Genomic DNA, 13,634 nt, shown 5'->3' on the forward strand with positions numbered 1-13,634 from the left:
CTATCCAACAATCTGAGTTGTTTACTACTTTACATGACTTTCAATATGATTTCATTACTAATCTTTGAAGAAGTTAATATCTTCATAATTACAAATGTTGTGTGACCATCTGTTTGGCGTTGGAACAAAAAAGAGTTGCATGGATTGGTACGGAAGTCTGCCATCACAACCGCGCTTTATGACCGTTATTGATTTGTTCCCTAGAGAATCGAATCCAAACAAATATTCGACTTTTAACTGGAGGACCTCAACCAGAGCTCAAGAAATTCATCGAAATCAAGTTGAAATTTAGGGAAACTTTATCAAATGCATCCGGTTCATGTGAGCTCTGTGCACGTTGGGACACGAAAGAATGGCGTGAAATACTGACTTCTCAGGCACCGAATATGTAGGCACAGTGTCCTTTTTCAGTTTACTTTGTCTAAAAATTTCAGAAACAATGGACCAGCACCTAGAGAAGGAATAACATAACATAACCTAAGTGCGAGGAAGCGAGGGAAGTCGGTGCACAGGTCAAACCCCTTTTCTTTCTCCGTTCAAAACCAAGGGTCTCGGCTTTTTGACTTTATTTTCCATTCCTTCGTTGGCAGATCTCTTGCACCGGAAGTGACTTGGCATTTAGGTTACTTTATTTTATTCGAAAGATGATGACCACAGAATTTCAAATACCACAGCTTTCGGTGTTTTCATCATCTTCAGGAATTCTTCAATTAATCTTTCGGACACAATTCGATATCGGTGGATCTCCTCGCTCGGATTGGTTTGCCTTGTCAAAACGGAAATGTTGCTTAGTACGAGTTGTGATACAATTAGCATGCTTTCCAAACGCCAAACATGCAATTTTTTCTTTTCTAGTTCTTACCACGATTACTCACAACATAAAACAAACTAAACAAAATAATTTCATCTTTTGAGAGAATTAGTCTCGTTTCTTTTCAATTTTTTTTCAGTTTCCCCGTTTTCATACATTGTAATGCTTGGAAATTGCCCTAATAATTGTAAGCATGACGGTCCAACGATCTCGACACGAATTGATAAAAAATACTAAATCTTTTAATTTCATCCGTAACATCATTCTCGGGTACATAACTCAGTTCAGAAAACAAAGGTGTGTAAATAAAAACACCATAAAAAATGACAAAATCTCAAATACGACCACATTTCTTCCCCTTATGATTAATCTCTCCTAGATAAAATACTCCAAATTAAGCAGCAACTTTGGTGAGCTCACGCTCCACGGCTTTCTTCAAGAAGCTGTCCTCTTCCAACACCATCTGGACCGGCAAGAACCCCAAGTCGTCGGCCATGGCGAGCATCATCCTCCTCGTCTCTGCCTTGAACTCCTCCAGGTCCACTGACCCGTTGGCATCGTGGTCGAACTGCACGAACAGCGAGCCGTACACGCGGGCCAGCTCGTCGGGGTCCGGCTTCACGTCGACCCCGAAGTGGGTCTCGAACACCCGCAGGCCCTGCAGATCCTGCAGCATCTCGGCATAGGAGAGGCAGCCGTCGCGGTCGACGTCGAGGCACGAGAAGCGGTCGCCAATGAAGGCATCGAAGGCCTCCTCGTCCTCCACGAAGCCGATGATGGTGGCCGAATCCAACACTTCCACGCTCATTTTTTCTTGTTTTGAAGGTGTCTGGTGTATAACGAATGAATGTAATGAGTAAAGGGTTGGTGTAAGAGAGAGAGAGAGAAAGAGAGATGAGAAGGTTGCTTTCGGTTGTTGATGTGAAGGTCGTTTGTGGTCTGTTCATGTTGAAGAAGCTATTTGTTTGTTCGGTTGATTTTGAAGCGCGTGCTTTTGAAGCGCCAACCGAACGTTTTGGCCCGTTGTATTACGTCCTCGGTTTGTTCTCTTCTTTCCTTTGAACCGACCTTGTGGTCGTCCTAGAAAGAGCTTTTTGATCATTCCTAGACGCGTGCTCACATGCATATAGCTAAACGGTAGGATTTTTAATTGGGTTAATACCACGAAAAATCTCAAACTGGTACAACTCTAATAATTTTATCCCAAACTAATTTTTTGACCACAAAAAATCCCAAACTGATACACCTGTGGCAATTTTACCCCAAACTAATATTTTGACCATTAAAAATCCCAAACTGGTACATTTGTGATAAATTTACCCTCCGTTAGTTTCCGTTAAATTGGATTTATACCACCAAAAATCACCAATTGGACAAACGGAGGATAAAACATAAAACTGGCACATCAGACAACTGCCGTGTGTCATTTAATAAAGTAATTTGACAGTAAAATTTGACGAAAACAAATTAAGGGTAAATTTGTTACAAGTGTACCAGTTTGGGGTTTTTGGTGGTCAAAAAATTAGTTTGGGATAAAATTGTTACAGATATACCAGTTTGAGGTTTTTGGTGGTATTAACCTTTTTCAATTTGATTTTCTCCGATTCTGTTTTAATTTTTACATGTACATTTGAATTTGTAACCATGTTACAAATTATTCCTCTAAATAGGAAAATATAACCAAACCCATCTCATACTTCGATTATGCGGAGCTCAAGATAAGAGGCATTCAATTAATGGTTAAGATAATAATTGGTCTTGCTGTAACTCTTTTTTGTTGTCCCTAAATGTGTGCTAAGCAATAAAGAAGTCCCATCTTGTGAATTTCCTAGTTCTAATTGGCAACCTATTGCTGGGCCTAAAACATTATCTGACCGACACATCAAGAAAAAATATAGCACAGCTATGCGGCACGGCTAAGGTCCAACCGGGTCAAGCTAGTTTTATATCCATGCCTATATTCATGCCCGCCCAAAAGTACCTTTAGGCCTTTGCGGGGCGGGTCGATCTAGGCAAGACCGCGAGAGTTCTATGTAGATAGCTAACGTTTGATTGAATTGAAAAGGGGAACTGAATCCGCTATATGAAAACTAGATACCACATGAAAGAGATATTGTGTGCTTATATTATAGCAACAAGCCAATCAAATCTTTTAATTTACACGATCCATTTCATTGTTCGTTAGTATATATACAATGAAACATTGAATCAAATTAGCTGATGCTATTGTGCTGATACTTCAGCTGACATAAGTATCGCATGGTGTTAAAGTACATTTCATCAGAAAGATGATGTGCTCCGACTTTGTTAACAACTAAAGATCTATATGAAGGTATTTAATCTGGTCTGGCTTGTGGTTTCCATGACCTCTTACGATTAGCAACTATGGATTCTGCCATTGACAGTCCTTGTATCGATTGGGTTTGTGTTAAAATTTTCCCCCTCTGGAAAGGCTTCTTGAGCAAAGTCTAACCAAAATTTCGATTTCATTTCATCATGCTATACGAAAGGAAGCGAATCAATATATACAGTGAAATTAGACATCAAAATCATGTAGCTAATCTATGAAGTTTCATGTATAATTCATAAATAAAAGCTAAATTAGGAGCCAATATCACTTTTTCAGGTGAAAAAGGCACATATTCTCCATAAATAAATCCTAAACGGAGTTTTATTTTCATGATTTTCATTTTTCAGACGTGAAACAAAACAATTACATAATTTTCACAAAACCAGCTCTACTCCTAATAAGTTCTGTCACTAATTCTTCAACTCACATCGGAAGACCCTGCCTGCATCGATCTGTCTTCAAACACGCTCTCATCCATGGCGGAGGAGGTGGCGGAGCATTTTGGGTGGCGACAACCTTATTGCCAGGGCTTGCGAGCTGAGGAGGGTCGTCGCTTCGGCACCGGGGTATCTTCTAGCACTCTCTGTCACAAGGACTAGTCTTGCATGGTCATCATGCATCACCGCAGGGCATAAAGCAATCATCATGAAGTAAAAGATGAAGCATACAATCAGTCGCCATTGTTGATGAATTATGGTTTTTTGAGAGGAGGATAATCGAAGTCTCTTCAATCGATGTATAAACATATACACTATGCATAAATGGACCATATCATATATCGGTTGTATTTTTATCTTCCCAAGATGCGTACATCGGTCTAGTTTGGGGCTGTTCCAATTTCCCTAATTATAGTCAAACATGAATCACCGAGAGGCATAAAGCGATCACCATGAAGTAACAGATAAGCATCTGTGACCAATTAAAGTTGTTGATAAATTGATGGCTTCTTGACAAGAGGGTAAATGAAATTTCTTCAATTGGTATGTAAATGAAAATAGCTAAATTGACTCATATGGTAACCCATGATTCACGCATCTCAATAGCACGTGATATACACGTGAGATATACGCGAGATGCATGTGTGCACCAGGGCCACCACTTTTTATTTTAAATCACTAACATTGCGACATGTTTTCTTTATAATTACAAACATCTCTTCCAAGAATGTACTTAACTAGCGGAAAATTATGTATACACGTGTTGATTAATATATATCAATTAGCACGTTTCATATCCACTAAAAGATTGTTTGATAAACTTAAAAAAAAAACAAATTAAGAGATCATTTGTTCAAGGGATATGTGCGCTAGAAGTCCTAAAACTTGTCACGAAAATGCAATTGAGTTTTAAAATTTGCAAAAAGTGTAATCAAGTTCTAAAACTTGTCAAATTAATGCAATCGAGTTCTTCCGTTAATTCCGTCCAACTTGGTTAACAGAAAATGTTGACGTGGCTTTTTTTTCCTCTCTCCCACATGGTTAAATCGTGAAACATAATGCTAAAATGACGTCGTTTTGATCTAAATATGATTTTTTAGTACAAATTTTATTTAATTAAATTTTAAAAAGGGAGAAACCAAGCAATGTGGGCTGCAGCCCTCACCATCGCCGCCCCACCCTCGCCCAGACCTAGCCAAGGGCTACCGTTGGCGATCGACCCCCGCCAATGGTGGCCCTAGGCCATGTCTAGGTGAGGGCCGGTAACTCTCGCCCGATCTGGGGGAGGGCCGCGACCCCTCATCTATGGTCGGCGAGGGTCGTTGGCCTCTGAGAGAGGCTCGGCCGCGGCGGCGAGGGTTGCAACCCTTATTGGCCTAGTTTATCCCTTTTTTTTTAGCTTATTTTATAAGTTGAATTTAAATAATTTTTTTTTATTAAAAATCGGATTTGGACCAAATCGACGTCGTTTTAGCCACATCATCCCCATGCAAGATAGAGAAAATAATGAAAAAAAGCTGCGTCAGCATTTTCAGTTAGTCAAATTAGACGGAGTTAACGAAAGGACTCAGTTAAACCAATTTGATAAGTTTTAGGATTTGATTGCACCTTTTGCAAGTTTTAGGATTCAATTGCACTATCGTGATAAGTTTTAGGAATTTCAGTATACATATCCCTTTGTTTAATTAATAAAGCTTGACGCTCCAACAATCTGTCCAACAATCTGAGTTGTTGACTACTTTACATGACTTTCAATATGATTTCATTACTAATCTTTGAAGAAGTTAATATCTTCATAATTACAAATGTTGTGTGACCATCTGTTTGGCGTTGGAACAAAAAAGAGTTGCATGGATTGGTACGGAAGTTTGCATCACAACCACGCTTATGACCGTTATTGATTTGTTCCCTAGAGAATCGCATCCAAACAAATATTCGACTTTTAACTCGAGGACCTCAACCAGAGCTCAAGAAATTCATAGAAATCAAGTTGAAATTTAGTGAAATTTTATCAAATGCATCCGGTTCATGTGAGCTCTGTGCACGTTGGGACACGAAAGAATGGCGTGAAATACTGACTTCTCAGGCACCGAATGTTGACACCTATTTTTAATTTGCCCAAAATTAATTACACAAAATTTAGGAATTAATTTTCTTTAATTCCTAAAACAAAAATATTTCAATTTAAATGCATTGCATATAGACATTAGGCATATGTGCATTAATAGGGCCTATTAGAGCATATTTTCTTAAATTTTAAACAAAAATTTTTAAAAAAAAAAAAAAAAAAAAAAAAAAATTTTCGGGCCGGGTCATTTGGGCCCGACCCGCCCTTTCTTTTCCTTTTCTTCCCCCCACTTGGGCCCGGCCCATTCTTTTTCTTTCTTTTTCTTCCCCCTGCAGCCGGCTGGCGGCCCGGCCCTTCTTCTTCTTCCCCTAGGTCGCTCTCTCGCCCTGTTCTCCCCTGTTCGCGACGTCACGCCGGCGCACGGCGCGCGCCGCTCCTCGCCGTCGCTATCGGCCGAGGAGGAAGGCCGAGAGACGCACGCGGCAGGCCGGCATTAATTGCCGGTCCGTCCTCCTGTTGTCCGGCTTCCTTATCTCCTCCTCCTCTCTCTCGGCTCCCTGTTAAATGCGCTCTGCGCCTCAGGGCCGATCCGCTCTCGCACCGGCCTAAATGGCCGCGAAAGTCGCGCGCCCGAGTAGGCCGGTGCGGGCCGTCGTCATTACGGACGTAACGGAGCGAGGGGGCACCGTCGTCCGGCTATAAATAGCCAAAGGGAGAGAGAGAGCCGGTCGGCAAAATTGAGAGAGAAACAGAGAGAGAAAAATTGAGAGAGAAAGAGAGAAAATTGAGAGAGAAAGAAGGGAAAGTCGGTTTTGCGGGTTCCCGCCGCGTCGCCGTCGCCCCGATCAACCGGAAAGCCCCGGACGCGCCGTCGGCGACGGTGAGCTCTCGGTCGGCCCGAACCGCCTCTGTTTTGCTGTTTTTCTGCTCGGTATGGCGGGACTCGCGCCGGCCGTTTGCGCGAATCCGGCCCATACCGTCATCCCCGCCGTCAGTGTGTCCTCACCGAAGGTAGGTTGATTCGCTGAATCCTCCGGTTCGCCGGAGCAGTCGGGATTTGTTGTTTTGGAAGCGCGCACCATACATTCGACAAAAGTTCTCAATGAAACCGATTTTTGTTTTGGTCGCGGCCGTGGCAGCGGTTGATCAGACGTGACCCGGTGGGTGGAGAGGCTTGGTTTTACTCCCGGGAGGCCGATTTAGGGGCGGCGCGGTGCAGGTCGGCGGTGAGAGGCCGTTTTGGCTTCGACAGGGTTCTCCCACGGTTGGCTGGCCGGTTGATTGACAGGCCGGTCAAACGCCGGGTCGGATCTGTTGACTCGGGTCGGTCAGTACTGACGGTTCTGATCCGACCGGGTCAACAACCGGGTCGGATCCGTTGACCGCTGGTCGGTCAGTAGGCCAGTTCGGCCGATCAGGCCGGTCGCATCAGTCGGATTCGTTGACCGGGTCGGTCCCGACCGGTTCGGCCGATCCGACCGGTCAACGGTCGGTGGATCAGTTGACCGGGTCGGTTCCGAACCGTCCGGATCCCTTTTTTATTTATTTATTTTTATTTTATTTTATTTCTTTTTTTTTTTTTTTAAAAAAATTTAAAAAATTTCAAAAAAAAATTTTTTTTTCTTTTCTTTCTTTTATTTCTTCTTTTTATTTGTTTTTTTATTTAAAAAATATTTCGTATTTTATTTTATTTTTTTTATTTTATTTTTTATTTTTTATTTTTTAAAAATTTTTTATTTTATGTGATATATTGTTGTTGTTTTAATCTAATGTGATATTATTTTGTAAGTTTTTGTCTTATTTAAATTAGACAAGCTGAGGTTGCGCGGTAGTATTTGCATGTTAGTTTTTATTACCGTTGTATTGTTATGCATGTTTTTAATACAATTGCATGAATGTTGTGTTTTTGAATGTCATCTCGACTTAGTTAGGGTTAGAACCTTAGTGCATGAATTGTTGTGTTCTCGATTCGCCGATCATTCCCGATTATGCACTCGCTTGATCACCTCACATATTAGGAGAAAGGTCCTAAAATCAATCCAAATTGCACGACAAATGTTTTCATAAATGAACGGGGTAAAAGGTACCGAAAGGGCATTAGTTATCCAACTAGTGTAACCAAGTCCCCGAACTCATTTAATCTCTGGTTCGTAGGAATAGGGTGATTCTCCCATCACCCTATTTGGGTTTCTAATCGACCCACCCCAAATCGATTAGTGGCGACTCCTTGATATAAACCACTTGCATGTTAAACACTTAAACCCTAAGTCGCGATATGGTATGGGCTTGGGAGAGCCCGAGTTAAGTCCCGAACCTAGACTTAGCACGTACCAGCGAGCCCCCTTCTCTTTGCATGTCGTTTAAAAAGGGCTCGGGAGTTCGGTCGCGTGATTTGGCGACTCATTGGGGACTTGTTTTTTTAAAAGTGGACTTAGGCCAACAATTTTATCCTGTTCAAAATGATTTTTGTTTGGCGAAGGACTCCAGGTATGAACGACATTAAGGTGTTGTTTGTTCTTGCGGGTTCGAATTGATTGTTTATAATTTGTTGTGCATGCTTTAATGATTTAGCACTACACCGTTGCACACACAACCACGCCTTGGACCGGGCCGCGATAGGGCATCCTAGGATGGTGTTAAGAAAGATACGACCTCGAACGCGAGTCCGCGATGTAGAGGTTGCCTTTCTTTTCCCCGGAATTTATTTCTAAAAAATCGTAAAGAAGTATCTTTAGCCGCTATTCGCGTGACTATAAGATATTCCTTTCGATTCGGCCGAGGTTAAAGGACTTGACACCAACGCGAGGCTGCGACGGTCGGGCACCCTTTTAACTTCATTTCTTTGGGCCGTCTAGATAGAAATCGAACCTCACTCCTCATGTGTATGTCATTGTGATTGCCATGGTTCAAGGAAAGGTATATATTCTGTCCCTTTTCATTTTATTATCCAGCGTACTTATTCATTTGATTCGTTTTTTAGGCCACCCGTTGATTGCATTTTATACACGATGGGAAGAGCTGATGTCCAATTTGTCCCCACTCCTAAAAAGAGCTTCGGCATGGTGGGACCGACTCGATCAAAATGGCCAACGGTATGTTAAAGCAAGAATTGGTCGCCTACTCCCCTTGCTCAAAATCAACATCCATTCGGCATGATGCAAGCATTAGCACATTTCTCGTGTCCACAAACATCCACTTTCATATTCGGTAAGTTTGAGATGACCCCGACCCTGGAGGAGTACAGGCGTTGTCATTGGAAAGCCTTTGGGATCTGAACTCATCAAACCACTTTTGGGTGTGTCCCTCTATCCGAATTATCCGGTTTTGCGAACCGATAGCAATACCGTGAAAAGAGTCGTTAAAGCCTATTGCAATGCACCGCCCGGTTTTTCCTAAATGAACGTTTTGAAAGTCAACCCATGAGCCAAAAAGCTAAAATTTTTATCCTTGCTTTTGTTGGGTGTGTCATTTTCCCCATCGTAGAAATTCAATAAACCCTTCAATTGCGTATGTGGCCAAACAAATTTGCACCGGCTTGGGTTATGTTAACTCGGTTCTAGCGAAACATTTTTGTCTTTGAACCGTTTTAAACAAAATGATGATAAAATTATGCGGGCCGCCCGGAGATTTTACAAATCTGGTTTTATCTCATTTGAGAGGTTTTGGGCATCTCATGCAGCTTTTTGAAGTCGATGACTTCATGCACCCGATTCAAAGGTTCGAGGTTTTAGAAAATAATTCCCCTCATAAGGATTATTCTACCTGGATAGATTTTTGAAAAACCCCGATCCCGAGGCTTTCTTGTGGCATGCTAAATGGTTCCATGAGGGTCGGGTTCGGTATGCTCACCGCCACAAGTTCACACCGTCCCTTTGCGGGTTATCCGGCATCACTTCATACTACCCCTACCGGGTAGCTCGCAGCAGGGCCCTCCAGGAGATCCCGCCACCTCTTACGACAGATTTGCTTCGAACCCGATTCACTCGCTCAAATTATAATTACTGGACGAAATTGGTGTCATCCAGAGAAAATGGTGAATGTCAACTTGAGATCATTCTTGTGCCTAAAGCGTTGAAAGGGCAAGAAAAAGTCCACCATGCCTCTTTATTCTACATCATACATCACAAAATCCCGGCAGAGCTACAACCAAAAGTCCCGGATGTACCCAACAAGCCCGGTCGCCAAACACGGATCGACCGGCTCGAGAGGACCGTGGGGACGAAGGATACGCTTATTGCGGAGCTTGTCCGTGAAAATAAACGGCTCCGAGAGGCGTAGCTTCCCCATCGTCTATAGAATGAGCATCCGGGAAAGGGCATCTTCTTGTTAAAAGCCCTGTCTTTTATATGTCCCTGTATTTATGTTTAGGGGTTTTGAATATCTCCTGTAAAAATGTTTATGGTTTGTACAAATGTTAATATAGCTCGGGCCGCTTTTTATACTTTAAATAATTTTTTTTGCCCCGTACTGACACCACCGCGGCCTTCGGCCCAGTGGTATCCGGGGATGTAGCCTCGGGTCCGAGGCGACCGGGGTTCGAACCGGGGACGCCACTGTAATGATATATAAATAAAACCTTTTTTTTCTCTCTTTTTCTTTGCAAATAAGTACATTATGCAATAATAATATGACTAAGTCATAGAATGATTCTTTATTGGGCATTATACTCATTCATATACGCGTTTTCACAGGTAGTTACAAAAAATGGCCGAAGAAAATGTCCGCCTCAATAATATGGAAGATGAGATGAAAATGGTCATCAATGCGATCCAAAATCTCACAAAGCGGTGGAATCCATTCATGGCAAGCTTACACCTACGCCTGCGGCTGTTGAGGTGGTGTTATCACCACCGTCTACCGGAAAAGACAAAGCTTCGCCGGTGACAATAAAATGCCCCGCTGGAGGACGATCCGCTTCCCTTGCTGTTAGGAAGCCGAACTCGAAGCGCCGATGACGGAACAGGACAAACGCCTTGCAAAGGTCGAAGAAATGAAAGCTACAAGGCCCGCAACATGCCGTTCCACTTGACCTGTCCATATACAAACGGGTCAAAGTACCGGAAAAATTCAAGATGCCGGAATTCGAGAAGTATGATGGCACTTCATGCCCCAGACATCATTTGCACATGTATCATGTGCGGATGACCCAAGACGTTGACAATGAACCCTCATGATTCGGACCTTTCAAGCGAGTTTGACGGGCCACCTTGACGTGGTATATGTCGAAAGATGTGGATGCTTTTAAGTCTTGGGATGATGCCGATGCATTCCTCAAGCAATATCGGTTCAACCTTGACGTCACCTTCACTCGTGACGATCCGAACCGGAAAAGAAGAAAAGCGAGTCATTCAAGGAGTATGCCACCGGATGGAGGAACTTGGCCGCCGGTTACCCACGGCTCATTGATCATGAACAAGTAAAATTGTTCATAAAATCGCTTCCATACGAATACGGACACCGCTTGGTTGGCGCCACCGCTGAATCCCTTAATCGTCTCGTCCCGTGGGTGAACGAATTGAAATGGGGCTGCGTGACGGATGGTTCACAGATCCACTTCCACAAGTAAGAGACTCCACACACGAAAAGAGAATGAGCCCCCGACGGATGGAAACATTGCGTATACCAGCTGTTCATCCTCCTCGGACAAATCCGAGTGAAACAGTGAAGCAGTGCGACCTACCTCAAGTCGCCGGCCTCGGAGGCGATATAAGAAAAGACAATTCACTCCACATTGCTGGATCCCTTCTCAAGTCCTGGCCATACTCCGGAAGAAAAACCTGCTTTCTACCGAACCAAAACGACCCAACTCGAAAGCTTTTCGAATTATGATCCGTCAAAAAATGTGACTATCACATGGGCGAGGTAGGGCATTCGGCGATGGCTCGCTATACCCTCGAACACCGAATCCAAAACTTGCTCGACACCAAAGCCTTTTCATTCCGGACATCCAAGCCAAACATACTGAACAACCCGCTACCCGAACATGAAAACAGAATCAATGCCATATCTACTTTCAACGTCCGTCGATTCAAGAGTGAGAGAGTACGCCTTGTTGATGTTTATAATGCTCTAGTGAAAGCGGGGTATTATCCTACTTGGTGAAATCTACCTCTCCGTCCCTAATGAAAGAAAGGGTTGCAGCAAGGCGAAAGGTGTTTGATTGTGTACGCCGACTATACCGATATAGTAGCCACCATCTCGAGGTTATCATCGACCAGGACAAAGAATTTTCAGCACCGAATGCCGAAACAAGTGAAACCATCCCCACGCTTGTGAAGCAACCTTTGTCCGACCCGGACGAGGAGGAGGAGCGACGATTGAGGTACCCTTATCCGCGAACATATAGTGATCGAAATACCTCATCTACCGTTACGAGAATGACAAAGCGGTCCCATGGTCCTACGAATTGGATGTGGACCTAATCACCGGTCGGGACGAACGTATGCCCAAGCCGACGCTCAGCCTCCGAAGCCTGTTACCGACGAAGAAGCCAAAGAATTCCTGGCCATCGTTAAAGCCAGTGAATATAATGTGGTGGATCGAGGCTACGTCATATGCCAATGTCACTGCTCGGAATGTGATGAAATTTATCAAGCGGGATATAATCGCCCGCTATGGCGTCCACGGAGCCATAGTTACGATAATGGGACAAATCGAACAACAAGATTATTGATGATTTACTCGGTGAATTCAAAATCCGCCATCCGAATTCGTCTCCTTATCGTCCCCAAATGAACGGAGCGTTGAATGCCAACAAAAACATCAAAAGATCTTAGCCAAAGCTACGAGAACTACCGGAAATTGGCATGAAAGATTGCCTTTCGCATTAATGGCTTACCGAACATCAATTCGGACTTCCACCGGGCAACCCCTTTTCCTTGGTATATGGCATGGAAGCAGTCCCTTTGTTGAGGTAGAAATCCCTCACTCAAGGGTATTGTCCCAAATGAAACCTGTCGATGCGAATGGAAGCAGAAGATTGGAGCAGCTGAATATGATTGATGAAAAGCGATTGAAGGCTCTTTGTCATGGACAATGCTATCAACAGAGGGTAGCCGGATCGTTCAACCGGAAGGTACGCTCCAGACACTTTGAAGGGCGATCTTGTCCTAAGAAAGGTGCTACCACTACCCCCGAGCTTGGAGGTAAGTTCGCTCCTAACTATAAGGGTCCCTATGTCGTGAAAAAGACACTCCCGGGAGGAGCTTTGATTCGCGAAATGGATGGACGCCGATTCTCCAACCCGGTCAACTCGGTCGTGAAGAAGTACTATCCTTGAAATAACTTCGTGTCCCAACTTATAACAAGGGAATTGGCGAGAAAAGTTATTAACAAGGACGGTCTTGGTGGCAAATCTAACAGGAAAGGATTTCGCACATGACAAAGTGGCGTCGAGCGGATCCCGACAACCACGAAGTATCGATGGTAGTCATGCCCATGTTCGTCAAAGACCTTTAAAGCGAGATTAGCTTTGCTGCGAAGTTCTCCATGCAAGCAATTGCACATGCCTTGCGATCTAGAATCGAGCATCCACAAGAAACTCCTCAACATGCTTTGGAACCGCATTGACACAAAGATGCGCGACAATAGAACCCTATTCGGGAGTACCTCTAATTATAGAGGATCTCATTCGAGCTTCGTGACCAAGAGTATGGAGGAGCGGTGAGACAGAGAAATTGAACAAAGTAAAGAGGAGAAAAGACTCGCTAGCTTTGAAGGCAAAATGGAAGAAGGGTAATTTGTATCGTTCTCAATTTACCCTCAATCATCTCATTTCTAACATAAACTCCCTGTTTTTGTCGAAGGAATTATCAGCATCCGAGAAAACTCAAGGAGCTGTCAATTTAATCTTAAATGAGGGGAATCACGAAGGGTAATGTTGTATCGTTCCCAATTCCTATTCCCTCAAAGAGCCGTTCATTGACACGGTCTTTCTTATTGCTTTACGGAGTTTACCTCGTCGCTACT

The 13,634-nt window shown here is 43.4% G+C and overlaps 1 protein-coding gene across 1 annotated transcript; it reads right to left on the bottom strand.

Annotated features, from left to right (window-relative positions):
- Positions 1-1,031: 1,031 nt before the first annotated feature.
- Positions 1,032-1,739, bottom strand: LOC115666889 (uncharacterized). The gene has a single exon (XM_030588534.2). It carries the CDS (start codon positions 1,617-1,619, stop codon positions 1,206-1,208), a length of 414 nt encoding a protein of 137 aa, XP_030444394.2. The 5' UTR covers positions 1,620-1,739; the 3' UTR covers positions 1,032-1,205.
- Positions 1,740-13,634: the final 11,895 nt, after the last annotated feature.

The sequence above is a fragment of the Syzygium oleosum genome, unplaced genomic scaffold (assembly GCF_021117445.2).
Source record: "Syzygium oleosum isolate NSW1041296 unplaced genomic scaffold, Sole_v2.1 Sole_v2.10, whole genome shotgun sequence".
NCBI classification, from domain to species: Eukaryota; Viridiplantae; Streptophyta; class Magnoliopsida; order Myrtales; family Myrtaceae; genus Syzygium; species Syzygium oleosum.